The 14,220-nt window shown below is 40.7% G+C and overlaps 1 protein-coding gene across 1 annotated transcript in view; it reads right to left on the bottom strand.

Moving 5' to 3' along the window:
- Positions 1–14,220, bottom strand: part of b3glcta (beta 3-glucosyltransferase a) — a 60,152-nt gene that overhangs the window by 34,901 nt on the left and 11,031 nt on the right. Inside the window, exon 3 of the mRNA XM_028419559.1 lies at positions 5,001–5,040. Coding sequence (XP_028275360.1) covers positions 5,001–5,040 — 40 coding nt within the window. The remainder of the gene's footprint in view (positions 1–5,000; positions 5,041–14,220) is intronic.

The raw sequence follows: 14,220 nt of genomic DNA, 5'->3' as shown, positions 1-14,220 counted from the left end.
TGCCTGCTTGATGATACAATGCACATCCCCCCCTGGTCTGAAGAAGCTATAGCTGAGAGCAGCTGCATAAATAAAATATATCTGCAGACGGGGACAGTGACACCGTTTTCCTGAGGTTAATTATGGCTGTAGTGATCATCTGATTTAAATTCCAGTAGTTCTCTGTTGTGGCACAGAGCTGTAACTTCAGCTATCGAACCACACGAGGAAATCCATCTTTATAAAAACAACAACAATGCTGCTACATTTTCACTTCTCTCAAAGACAAAGAAGCAAAGCTGTGCATCTTTTTTCAGCAATAAACTATGAATATAAACCAAAGGTACAGGAGTGTTGTTTCCCAGATTTTTATAAGTTAAAGAATACAGAAGAATAAAGTGCATTGGTGTGTTTTTACCACCTACACATGCAGGGACTGTATGTATTAGGGCTGTGTATTGGCAAGAATCTGGTGATACAATACATATCACGATACACATGTCACGATACAATATGATATATGATATATCCCAATACTGACGATAAGACGATATATTGCGATTATGTGTGTGTGTGTGTATATGTATACACACCTCTCGTATCTTGTTGTCAGTGTCAGCCATGTTCAGTGTCAACATTGAGCTGTGTAACAACGACCGCGAGACTAGAGAATAAACAGCTATCGTGTGGTGGCTTAAGCAGAGCTGCTTAAAGAGACAGTGTGCACTACAAAAGTAAGTTTGCTCATCAATAATTAATAAAAAAATTTATTTGGCCACAACTTAAATCGTTTCCAGTATCCCCCAAATAAAATATCGCGATATTTCACAGAATCAATTTTTTCTTACACCGCTATTATGTATCAATGCTCCATAAAACACAGTCTGTTACTGAGGGAGAACCATCACCTAACAGAAGCAAGATCATGAAATGTATAAGATATGAGATTTCTGCAGAATTCATGTCATATAGGAAATAAATGATTCATTCATCACATTACTTTCAATGGGTGCAGGCAGGATCGGGAAGGCAGGACAGGACCATCAACGATGTGAGTGTTCAGGCCAAAACTGCTGTTCCTAGAGTGACCACTAGAGGTCTGCTGCAAACATTATCTATAGGTATTAAAGCATTAAGCTCATGCTACACAATTAAGGGCTTTGAGTGACAGGTGGTACCATCACAGATCATGACCGGCCTGCTGTAGTGACTGACCTCCTCCTCCCCCAAACAGGCTCCACTGCTTTGCCTGAATTTGGATTAATAAGGAATCAGGTGCCAAGATGGACAAAACACTGAGCCTCTAATATTCATAGTCAACAATCCTGATCCATCCTGTCTCAATGTCAGTATTGATTAGTGTAGTAATCTCCATGAACTATAGCGAGTCAAACATCTGATCCTTTGGCATACACTGTAATGTGATTCGGTCTTCCCAGGTGCAGGCCGAAATGCTTTTGGATGTAATTGGACGGACCTACAACAATAAAGGACTCATCGCTTATCAAATAAATGGCTGTGAATGGTCTGACTCTAGCAAGCGCAGGTGGAAATCTGTTTAAACAACAGAGGAGCCAGAAAGATGAAACAAGCTCTCAGATTTGTCTGATTCCCAGGGTATAACCAAACACAATTTAAAAGTGGATTTCTTCCTTATGAAGAAAAATATATTTTCACTGAAGGTCTTAGTATCCCTTTAGGAACCAGATGCAATATGAAGTCACGGGGAGGCAGCCAGCTGTGACAGCTCAGCTCCAAACTTTTTCTATCTGTTTAAATAAAATGGAAGAATTTTTTATTAACTAGCTACATTTAAATGCACACAGAATATTAAAGTCTAAATAGGCAATGCATTAGTGAACTGAATTCAAACCTGCTTCATTTTACAGAAGATACAAGAACAATAACGTATTGGAACTACTTCATCAAAGGACGCCGAGACGTCTGAATCAGGTTCATTGTTGTCCAAATGCCTCCATATGCTAAACCTGCAGCAGAACAACAAGCGCTGCAATGATCTGCTGATAATGTCGCTTTAATTTAATTTTTTTTTGTTTTATTTTTTTACATGCATTACTATTCATAAATGTGTCTTCTCTGCTGTGATGCTCTGCATATAAAACAACATTTTATCAGTTTTTTCTTCAGACAGCGAGCCTGAAAATGAAGTGAATCGATTAGGCGAGACAGCCAAAGGCTGTACAATCTCTGGATTATTATGATGTTGATTGTTTTTACTGTGAGGCTTCTAAACTTTTTCAGAAATAATAAAAAAAGTAAATTAGTGTTATATTCCAACAAATGTACAGATCCTGTCAGTTTGCATCGTATATATAAAGGTTTCGTGCGGTAGGAGGCTGCGTGGTGTTCAGCAGGGACCTGCAGCCCTGAGCACTGACAGGCAGCCTGCATGTTTAAACACTAGTTACATGTCTTCATATCGTGGCTGGTGTGAGGCATTTGGGTAGGTGATGTTCTCCAAGGTTTCAGCGCTCCTGAGGATGTAGCGTGCTGCATTTTTTAAAAGTATTGCACACAGCTAAGAATATGGCCACAGGGATGTTTGCTCTAAAGATGAGAAGGTAAAGTGATGATGGTCATGAATGTAACGCCTCGTTTTACTGAGACGTACATTCTGTACTCCCTTTTAAAGACAGATTACTTTCTTAAAAGCCCACTAACGCTTTTATACAAACAACTCAGTTAAACCTTTTGATGCCTGCTGCATTGCTAAAACAATAGGAAGCCGGACTCTCTCTCTTTATTCGTCTTTTACATTCCTGCACACAAACAACATCCTCTGCAGGCGAGCGTCTCTTTTCTGGTGTGACAAAGGGAATTACTATGGCAGTGCCAGATAGTGTGGCTCCATTTTTTTTTCCAGATAGCTGTCTGTTTGTATTTCCTCTCAGTGCTGAGGTGCCAAATGAGAGCATTATGAAGTTGCTTTTGTGTGCTTTTGACCCAGTTGAATGAACAGGCAGAGGTCCAGAAAACGGGCTCCAAACTCCTCTGCAGGCTCCCCCCAAAAAAAAGAAAATCGCTCTCAGATGGTGATTGTATGAGCCCCCTGAAGCATGAAAGGCATGCATTAGATCTTTTTTATTTGTTCTACTTATGAAATTCCTGGTTGCTGTCAAATCGATGAAGAGATGGCACTATATTTATGAAGTCTGAGAAACTCTGAAGATTAAATTTTCAAGGCAGGCATCAGACAAAAGCCCATTTTAACCATTTTCATTTCAGAGTGCAATGCATTTAAATTTTCACACTGTCCAGCATTTTTCAATTCAAGATTTACTATTCATGGTTTTCACCAAGAGATAATACTGTTCAGTTCACACATACAGTTCTGGTAATAGCTCAATCAAACACAATGACCCAGATCACACACATGAATAGCAGCTTTGAGCACAAGTGGGCTGCAAAGACACGTACACAGTAACTCATTCAAATGGACACAATACACACATTAAAACATCTGTTACACATAAAGGCTTATAACTGCCTATAATATAAAATGGACCATTTTATAATCATTAATAATGCAATAACAGCACATTAATATTGATACTGGGTAATGAGATAAAGACAGCCAGTGTTGGCATTGAAATAGTGCCCGTTTATTTGAATAATATGATAAAGTTGAATGTGGAAAGCTTTTTGTTTACTTTAAATCAGTTCAAGAAGTGAGAAAAATATGCGCGTACAGCAGTGATTGATGGGTTTTTGGGCTACACTGCTGTGTGTCTGTGTGTGTGAGCAGCTCTGGTGTGCAGTTCTGAGTGATCATGCAGAAAGTCTGAAGTCAATAACCTTCTGTTTCAGGTAATTGAAAATTGCAAGTCAGCACTGTGTGTGTGTGTGTGTGTGAGAGTCCACAGTGATGATGACTGTCATCCTGGAATGTGACTGTTCACCTGGTTTCAATTCAATTCAGTTTTATTTATATAGCGCATTTTACAATCAGAAACAGTCTCAAAGCACTTTGACACCTAATCCCGGAGATGAAAAAAGGAGTTCACTGGTGGCCATTTTTGACAGGGACAAGGCCATAAAAGCTGCTGTAGAGCTCTAACAAGCCACTTTCCATCAAGAGTTTCTACCTTAGTGCTTCAGGAATTTCATACAGTACACTCTAAATAAAGATTAAAATCTTTCCGGCAAAGCAGTGGTGTACGAGTGGAGCTGAGGTGCTGGCCAGCCTCGTGATTGAAAGCAGCGCCCTCCTGTCACTCCAAGTTTGAGTCATATAAAAGCTCTGCCCATATAGTTGTCAATAAAGGGAAACATTATTTATCAAGATCAAAAATTTACTTTTTTTTTTTTTAAAGCTGTAATCATGATTATTTCTGCTGGTAATTTGGTGCTCTCATGCTGGCTACAGTTCTACTTGATTAACACACACACACAAGTGCTGACAAATCAGAGATGGCAGACCTGGCGTGAAAGCTTCTCTTAGGGTTGAGTATCTTCCTCAAGTATTGGGGTTTTAAAAAACAGTGCACTTTAGATTCCAGTGTCTTGACTGGAGGATTCCACTTAAAATGTGTAGAACCTCCATAATGTTATTCAGTAATAAAACTTCTTCGCCTGCTCAGAATGGAACATTTTCTCTCTCTGGCTTGTTTCCATTCATTTTTCCAGGTTTCCTTCTGAAATGGTTCTGATGTCTTGCCATTTATTTTGACATGCATTTGTGTCACTGTGCAGCAGCAATGACACACTGCACAGATGACACACAGAGGGAGGGCTACGGTCTATAAGCTCATCTTCACCCATCCACAGCCCCATACTCCCCCAGAGGGTTAGCTGTGGTAGGATGTGCACCAGGAAAGCTCCAAAAAGGATATAATGCTACTGACATATGTGCAAAATTATAGTCAAGCGGCATATAGAGAGGCGTGTTATTAGTTTTGTACAGTACTGTGTCATGTGTTCCCCTTAAAAAACACAAATGTGCTTCAGTAAGCCTCTCACAGACAGCCCACACCCACTGATTAGAAAAGAACAGGACTTACCCAGCTGATTGTTGTGGATGCTGTGCATATCATCTTGGCTCTGCAAAGACAGGAAAACTTTTTAATAATTCAAACGGCAGTCTTCAAATAACGACCTAAATAACGACCCTAACAAAAGATGCAGAAAGTCTTTGTGTGAAGATGCTCATTTTCTCCTAAATACTCCATTTCCTCCTCCTAATCACTAATTAAGACTTAGATACTAAATCTGGAATCCCCCCATGGGTTATTTGGAGAAATAATGGGCGATACCCCACGTCATTAGTCCTTCCTAATTGTGTGGGTTTTGTGCCTGCAGCATTTCGGCTCTAAGCATTCAGCTCAATTAAGGCATTCAGCGCCGTTCCACCTCCAGAGCTGTCAGCGCGGGCTGCAGACCATGGAGAGATGAGTAAATCAATCAGAAGATGGGGAAACTTTGAAGAGCTGTCTTTTACCTCCATCTTTCAGAGGAAATCTCTCAGTCTTGGGAGAAGCCATGAACGAGTTCTGGCAGCTTCCAGAGCTCTAGAGCGAGAGCAGCAGAGTATTAATAGATAATGACAAACCGAGACCTGTTTTGATTTATGACTTCCTCTAGACTAACAATCATTTCACTGGCAAGCTGGTGCTGCCTTCAGAGAGCTTAACCAAGTCATAAATTCACTCTCAGTGGGTGCGGTGAAGTGGTTACAGGGAATCACAGCAGTTTGGTGGCGGTTGCGTGAACCAGTCTATATATAACCGGCTAGCTCAGCATATTTAAAGGACCACCAATTTTAGAGAACAACCTATTAATTTATCCAATTTCCTTCCCACAAACGCCTTCCTGTGTGTCATGACTCCACATCACTCATGTGTGTGAGGAGCACGTGGTTCCTGCACATGCATGTATTTCATTTTTAAAATCCTAAACTGAGCCCTTTGACAAGCATCGAATGAGATGAGGAAATAAAAGCCGAACGTTGAGCAGCTATGAAGATATATTCCTGGCAATGACTGCGCGCATGTGTGACGCTCTCCGTCTTCTCTTATTTCTTCAGGTGCACCAGCAGACAAGATCATATCAGGATGATTTGATTCAGTGGGCTCATCAGCTTAATTGGACTCCGCAGCATTCGTCATGCCTACAAGGTTTCTGCCTCACCTTATCAGGCACTACCGGTTTGAAATCATTTCCTCGGCTGAAGATGGAAGGCACCTCAAGGAAGAAAAAAAATAGGCATCTCGTACGCCAAGAGAACGTGCCTCGTTATCAGATAATTACTCGTGCAAAAAACCTGCAAATATACATTATAAAGCCGGATCTGATCGAAGCAAAACTACTCCAAAAAAAGAAGAAAAAGGTGTACAACAAATCACGGATAGGCACAAATTAAACTACTGTGTACTGTATCTATTGTGATGAATTAACTGCTCAGTCCAGCATTGAGTGATTGTGTGTGTGTGTGTGCTTCATGGCACTAAACACAGTCTAATGTTATGTGACAGCTTTTAATGAGGCTTTAATGAGAAATCTCCAAATCCAGACACTCCTGCGCTCTCATACATTATCTGTAGTGCTCTGTGTTTTTCTGTTGTTTTGTTATGAACTGTTGTAAAATGGGCTGTGAGTTGAGTTGGGTTGGGGGGGGGGGCATCCTCATTCATTTCAATTAAACCGCTATTTTGGCACAGCGGGGCTCCTGTTGCAGCTGCCTTCAGCAAAAAAAAAAAACGTATCAGATTTTTGGCAGTTTGGTTTTTTTTGCTACTCGCTGATGGCTGTTGGTGATGGAGGATAAAAGAGCTGCGCGGTGTTCTGCCCTCTGTTTAGCCTCCACACACACACATACATTACATGACTTCCTGGGTCATTTGTCTTCCTCTCACCTGTACACGCCTCCTTTGTGCTTGTTAGTGCGAAGCTATTTTGGAGTGTGAACACCTGCTTAGGCTTCCTTGATTGTGCACTTATTCTTCTGCTTCATAATGACTTTTCTTTCACCTCTGTAGTTTTTCATGCACACTGCAGACGAGAACAAAATAACCCGACATTATGTCTTTTTTTTTTAAATTAAGCCTGGAAAAAGGAGAGAAATAGGCTTAGAGAAAATCTTCTTGTGTATTCCTCGATATTAATACAAACATAAAAAAGCATTACGTGTTTTTATTTTTTTCATTTAATTTAATTTAAATTATGCACACAAAATAATTAAGATTAAACTGCAGAATGCAACATAAACATGCTCCTGCCTTTACGTCCCCATGAAAAAATGCCACGTTTCATCCATAATACTACATAATAATAGTCAGGTGTGACATGTGGTTATATTTAGAACAGAACATGAATGTATTGCCTGATGACTGATGGGACAATACAGCTGCAAATGTCTAAATAAGAACGTAAAGTAGTGGTGGTAGAGTTGGAGTCTGAGGTTAGAGTCCCCCTGACACCACAAGCTGTTTTGTTTTCACCCAGTGTATGCTTTGACTGGGTTCGGCTTCTGCCTTAACAAATGCTTAAGGTTGGGCAATTAAACAGGATTAGGGGTTAAGTACAGATGATCTTAAAGCACAAATTCACAACAGGTTCAATTTATACAAGGAAGACCGTTCCCGCCCCCATGAACACATAGAGATGCGGCTCAGTGAAATATGCACATGCTTCACTTTTGAGGACGGAAACATCAACTCCAGGTTAGGTATTGAGGACGGGCTAATAATAAACATGAGATTAAAATACTGTCTACAACCTGCTTCAACACATCATCATATAGATGAGGGCGCAACATGCCGACTGACAGACTTATTTTCCCTGCGCCTGCACACAAGCTGGCAAAAAGGGGGAGAAAGGGGGAGTCCTCAACTTCAAGTATGGATTAAACTCCTCTTGTATTCATGAATGTGTGATTCAACTGTTGCAGACATTCAGATTGGAGATCAGTCATCTGTCAATCTGACTGATTGCCTACTCGATGTGGACCAGATGTCCGAGGACAACCTTGTCTCATTGTTTAATTTTTCCAAAAATGTAGGAAAACGTTTAGGATTGTTCATGAATCAAACCTCTGTTCATATTTTCTACATCCATGTTGCTTCCTCTGGGCCCTTTTTAAAAGCAATATTTTGCCTTAGAGGCACCAGACTGCATAATTAGAAAGTGAAATCTTCAATCCAGAGCACCAGATAAAAAAGAAAAGGGCATTCATTTGCAAAGTCTGTTTTCATTTCCTAAACATTCTGTACTAATCTGAGCTACATTTGGAAGAAATCTTTATCAGTCATACCTTATTACTCTAAGATTAACAGTCTCAGTAATTGATTTTGACCTTTTCATTGGCAGAACAATCTGCTATCAACACTGAGGCATGTTTACATTGAAGCTCACTTGTTGATGGGATGATCAACTGTCCTGACTCAATAAACGAATAAAATGAGAGTGAGGTCAAAAATGGCAAACAGGTCGTTCTTTGGTAAATAATTCTGCAGCAGAGCGACCTCGTTTCAAATCATCTTCACCATTTTGAGAGCTTCATTAGTCTCAGCTCACAAGACTCCTTTCACCTTCCATGCTTCTGCACACAGGTAACACTCTGCTTAATCCCACCTGACAGCAGGCTGTCAGCCATTTGCAGCAGAAGTCAGACACCTATAGGTGTGAAAAAGAATTTGCTATGAGTCCACACAGTCCATCTGAAGGGGTTAGACTCACAGTCCCTCCAGCGCTTTTGATCTGAGGCACCAACACACTGATGTAGACAGTGCCCCCCACCCCCATGTTCCCTGTCCTGAGGTATACATGTGTAAACTCCTTCAGAACAATGTTCAGCCTACATAATGTGATTATTATGCAATCAAGGACGCCAGCAATGACAACCCTTTGATCCCAGCTTTGGATCTGGGAGCTCTTGACACGGAGACCCTGCTCGGTCTCCGAGTCCCCAAGGGCACCGATGCTTCACTGATGTGAGTGACCAGTCAGGTCACATTAGCGCTCTGTTCACTGACAAAAAACGATTTAAGGTTACCAGATATTTCGAATTCTAAGCAGAACATGTGATATTAGAATACCTGACAATGATTTTTAATACATCAACCATGGAGTAAAATGGCATATTGTCTGCATGTCTGATCTATTGAGTGGTTTTAAGCATTAAAACATCTTTTGTATCCATCCTCCATGTTAAGGGCCCCAGAGAACTGACAGATTAAAATTTCATTCAACACTCATATTTCACACGCAAGCAAAACCTCTCAGTGTGTAATGACTTAATGACTTGAAACGTCTGCTGCAAGCGAACATCAGCAGGCACCGCCCGTCAGGTTTCATTTAGAAAGACTTTCTGCATTTTACTGAAAATTAGCTGGAAAAAAAAAACGGCTGTTAACTTGTCTCTCTAAACCTGCTCTTATTGATGCCACATCATGTGTTCAGCACACTGACAATTGATTGTGTGCTTAAAAATATTACACTTGACAAATCCTTTGAAAAGCCCAGGGCTGTAAATAACTATTATGTTCAGTATTGAGTTATCATCCACTTTTTTTTAACTATGTAAAACGTCAAAAAAAAAAATCTCATCTCAGTACTCATCACAGCTCCTCGGGAACAGAAGTGATTCTCGATTGTGTCTACAGATGTCTGTTATTATCCAAACACTTTTGTAACTCGGCAATCTTTTGTGAAACTTTTGGAGCAAACTTGAAGTTTACCTGCTGCTCCTCACAATGAACACACACTGTGCTCTGCTTTGAGTCTGTACCGAAAATGTGCATCCGCAGCTGAAAATAGACCCACTATACATTAGTCCTGTGTATAGCAGGTAACTTCTGCAAACACAAATTTAATGTACCCCGCTGTTCTTCTGAAGACCTAATGAAAGAGAGTATCTACATCGTATATGTTATATTAGACTGCCTGAGTGTTAGCTTTCTCAGCTAAACAAACCTAAACTCACTGTTCTCACAAACAGAACAATATTTGTTCAGATTTATTAATCAGAGTGCTTTCAATTTCTCTCTCTCACACACTAACGCGTCCCTTCTCCCTTCAGACAGGCAACAGTGCAGCTTTAATATCAATATTGCACATATTTTTTCAAACTAGCAAACAAGCCCCACTGCCTCTGACAGCAGTTTTTTTTTCACTGGATGCATACACAATCCTGGAGCTTATATATGATGGATGGACAAGCTCTCTGGCATGGCTAAAATAAACAGATCAATAAATGCTGAGATCAGTATCTCATTAATGTGTGTGTGTGTGTGTGGAGTGAGTTTTCCCATGAATAATATAATTAACAGGAAACAGTTTTAAGTTGTGCCGCTGTGTGAGAGCTCACCTGTGTGAAGTGAAAAGTTTGTCGTTGTCACTGTTATTGGTGGGGACGATTCTGTAGTTTCTACAGCTGAAGATATTTAAACCAGTTCTGGTCTCAATATAAAGTGACAGCAGGACCGAGCACAAATTAAGCCCTGCCGGTATCCATTTATAACCCGTCACAAGCGGCTACTGATTATTACATAACTGTACATGACACATGACATAGTACATGTCATGTGATGTTGGGGGTGGGACTGCAAATAGTAACAACATCATAAAATGTATTTAATATTATAAAAGCATGCAGTCTGTTTTTAACTCCTAATCTGATCCAGGACACTTCCAGAAGCAGAAGTGTGGTAAAAGTGTAAAGGGGAACATGTAATGAAGCTCAGCCTTGTGGGTGAAAGTCTGGAGCCAACAGAGGACCAACACCAACCTCATCCAGCCGGCTGCCTTGTGCCAGTGTATCGCATGACATCAGCCGAATGCACAGATGTGGCCAAGCGTGCATAAATATATGTGCACATGTCGTTTCTGGGGTCAGAGATTATATCGAATTTGAATTTGATTTTCTGAAGATATTGAGAAATCTAAAAAAAACCTCCTGCCTTTTCACAGAGTAGATATCTGTTTCGAGTTTGTCACAATGATAAATAATAATAATAATAATAATAATAATAATAATAATAAAAAACACATGATAATAAAAAAGTAGTTGGATAAAAGCGCCATGTTCATGACAGACGTTCTCTTTCACAGAAACACTCCGTGTCACAAACAGAAGAGGCAGTAATCAAACCGTGGGGACCTTCGTGACAGATTCACTTGATGTGGATTTGTTCTGCATGACAGTCCCTCATACTCGAGAGGACATGAGTACAGTGCAGAGCACAGGGAGACAGAGAACTGCCAATTGTTAGCTAATGCACCACTGCAGCTGCTCTTACTCATTTTTTATTCTAGGCAGCAAAAATAAATAATTACAAGCATCTGTTAAAGGTAACTTTTATATGTAATTAACCGGCATGAAATGTGGTGGTTATAGCTTCAGCTGGTATCCATAGCAACAGCCCCGGTTTCATTAATAATCCAAAATAAAAGTGAGAATGAAGGACTAATACCTCTGCATTTAAATTTGCAAAGTAATGTAATTAGCAAGACACATTACAAAAGGCTGAATATTTAACTCTTTCAAGCCCGGTTTAATCTGAGGCTTTACAGTTTAGTCAGATCAGAGTGTTTGATCTGCAGACAGCAGGCTGATCTTTGTTCTACAGAGCATAATATTATTAAACATGTGCCAGGACTTCCTGAGCTCATGTATGTGCAGCTGAAGCCTCAGTTTGTCCCTTCACACGTTTCGAGCTGCTTTCATCGCATGCTGCATTGAGCCCTTTTGTCTTTACTGATTGGAGATAATGTGGAGACAGTATTATGTGCCTTCCAGCCTTTGATGAACTTTCAACTTGTTTTTATTCAACATCAATACCAAGCTCTCGTGTTTCTTCTTCTTCTATAATTTCACCATTTCTCCCTCAGTAAAGCGGTTCAGCAGGGGCACTCTCACTTAGCCAGGCGAACATTCTCCGAGGGATTCAGCTTTGTTTTTCTAAGCACAGAAGAACTGTTGCCAACAGAAGCGACCAGACCGCACAAAATTGTTGACAGTGGTCCAAATCTAGTTGCCAGGGGCAACGGGCAACCGCTACTGTCAGGTCCTGCTGTGTAAGTTATTAGGTTCACAGTACGCTCCGTGGCCTCTACAAAAGATGTCTGATAGATGTTTTTGACCAGATTTTAGTCTGAAAAGTTTAGAGAGAGAGAGAAAGTCACACAGCAAAACTGTTCACTGCTCGGATGCTTCCTCAGCATTAACAACACATTTTTTAACAAAATAGTTTAGATTGATTTTACAGAGCCAGAGAAATCATGTATTTGTGTAAAGCAGCCACACCACTGTTTGATTAAACAGCCTCAGATTTTGCACAGCCACCTATACATTATCAACCAGGGTCACAAACCTAATCAATAATTTCTCCTAAAATATGCAGTCTGACAAACCCCAGAGGAGTGTTGGAAAACAAGTTTGATTGTCATGAATATTCAAACCAGCTGGACTAAAAAAATCTGGAAGCAGCACACAGGTACTTTAAACATCCTTGCTTGTCTCCGAGACACAAATATGAAATTCGATAATAATAATAATAATAATAATAATGCATTGGTCTTATACTGTGCTTTTCTCCTCTGTCTGAAGCGCTTACATTGAGATGCTGTATTCATTCACACCACATTCACACAATGGCAGTGGTAAACTACCAGTGGTAGCCACAGCTACCATTCTCCGACCACCGCCGATTCATTCATACACATTCATACACCAGTGAGTGCACTGGAGGCAATGCCTTGCCCAAGGACACACAACAATGACTAGGGAGGAGCTGGGGTTGAACCCGCCGACCTTCCTGCTCTACCACTGAGCCACTGCTGCCACTTCAGTGCAGATGAAGTGCCATCAGGCAGAAATAAATACTTAAAATGTTTTGTTTCTTTGTCATAACAGATAACTATTAAAACAGCTGCCGTGCAGCAGCAAATGTTTCATGTAAAATAATGGTCAAACATTTCCCTAATGCCACAGTGGGCAAACACAAAGGCAGCCTGCAGACCTGCTCTTCAGAATCTGATGGTTACCTTGTCTCCGCTCGTTAAATGAGGCCGCACTGACCAGAGAGAAGTGGCTTGTTCCAGCAGATTTAACAGCATGTAAACACACCTGTTGAGAACCTAGTGGGGGCCATACAAATCAGCTGCTACATCTCTGCCTGAGATCATGAGCTCAGTGTAAGTTTGCTTTACTTTATCTCTTCTTCTCCATCTGCTGTCAATCAAACACAGACACTCACACGCTCCTAATCCCGGCTTATGCTGGCGTCATACTCTCCATTTCCAGAAGGACAGGAGGATCTGGAGGCTCCATAACACGGCCACTGAAAGCCACTAAAGTTTGGCTGAAGTCACCACCTGCAGTGTGAACAAGTTGTCCTTTAAAAAAAATACAATGACAATCAGTATAATGAGAACAACCACAGCTCTGTGTGCTCCACAGCTTCTAATTCTGCATAATTCTGTTGATAGTTTTTACATTTTTCTAAAGACCTTTTCTTCTTCTTTCATATGAAATATCCATGTATTCACACTACATTTAAAAACGATGTAAAAAGGAACGACTAAATGGGATCCATGCAGACAAACTGAGTTTACTCAGAGAACAGTTAAAAGCCTTGCAGCAAATCCTGTTCTGAAGGTGTTTACAGGACTTTGTCCAAACGATGCGCTTCCAGAGAAAGATGATGTTAGAGGTTAATGGATGCAGATGAGTGGGTGCCTCCTGCTGGTTTTTAACAGGTTTTTCTTTCCTCCCGGCTGGATCTCCAGGTGAATATTGGCAGCAATCTTACAGGTTTTTGTTATCTCAGAAAGAAAGGAAGGGCTGCAGCTGAGGTCAGTGCAGAGAAAGTCGAAGCAAAGATTCAGACACACACACACACACACACACACACACACACACACATCTCCTCTTCAGTTTGATTTTCTTAAAAGAAAACTGCCAAGGCACAAGGGACAAGTGAAGAATAAGAAAAGAGCTTTCTGCGTGGAGTGACAGCCACAACAACAGACTGCATACAACCAAGACGTGTGGTTCTGAAGAGAGTACATCATTACAAAATGGCTCCTTCCACACCAGACTGGTCATTATGTTGACGACTGATTTGAACTTCAGATTGAGTGCATCCTAGAAAAAAAAAGTATATCCTTCACAGCTGGTTCTCAGCACTTTATACATGGTCACAGATGTACATGAGAGGCAGTTACGCCTGCTATCTGGACACAGCCTACATGTGAAGCACATTGTTGTTTCAACCTGCAGGG

Source organism: Parambassis ranga, chromosome 13, assembly GCF_900634625.1.
Source record: "Parambassis ranga chromosome 13, fParRan2.1, whole genome shotgun sequence".
Classification (NCBI taxonomy): Eukaryota; Metazoa; Chordata; class Actinopteri; family Ambassidae; genus Parambassis; species Parambassis ranga.
This window is presented reverse-complemented; position numbering and strand designations above follow the sequence as displayed.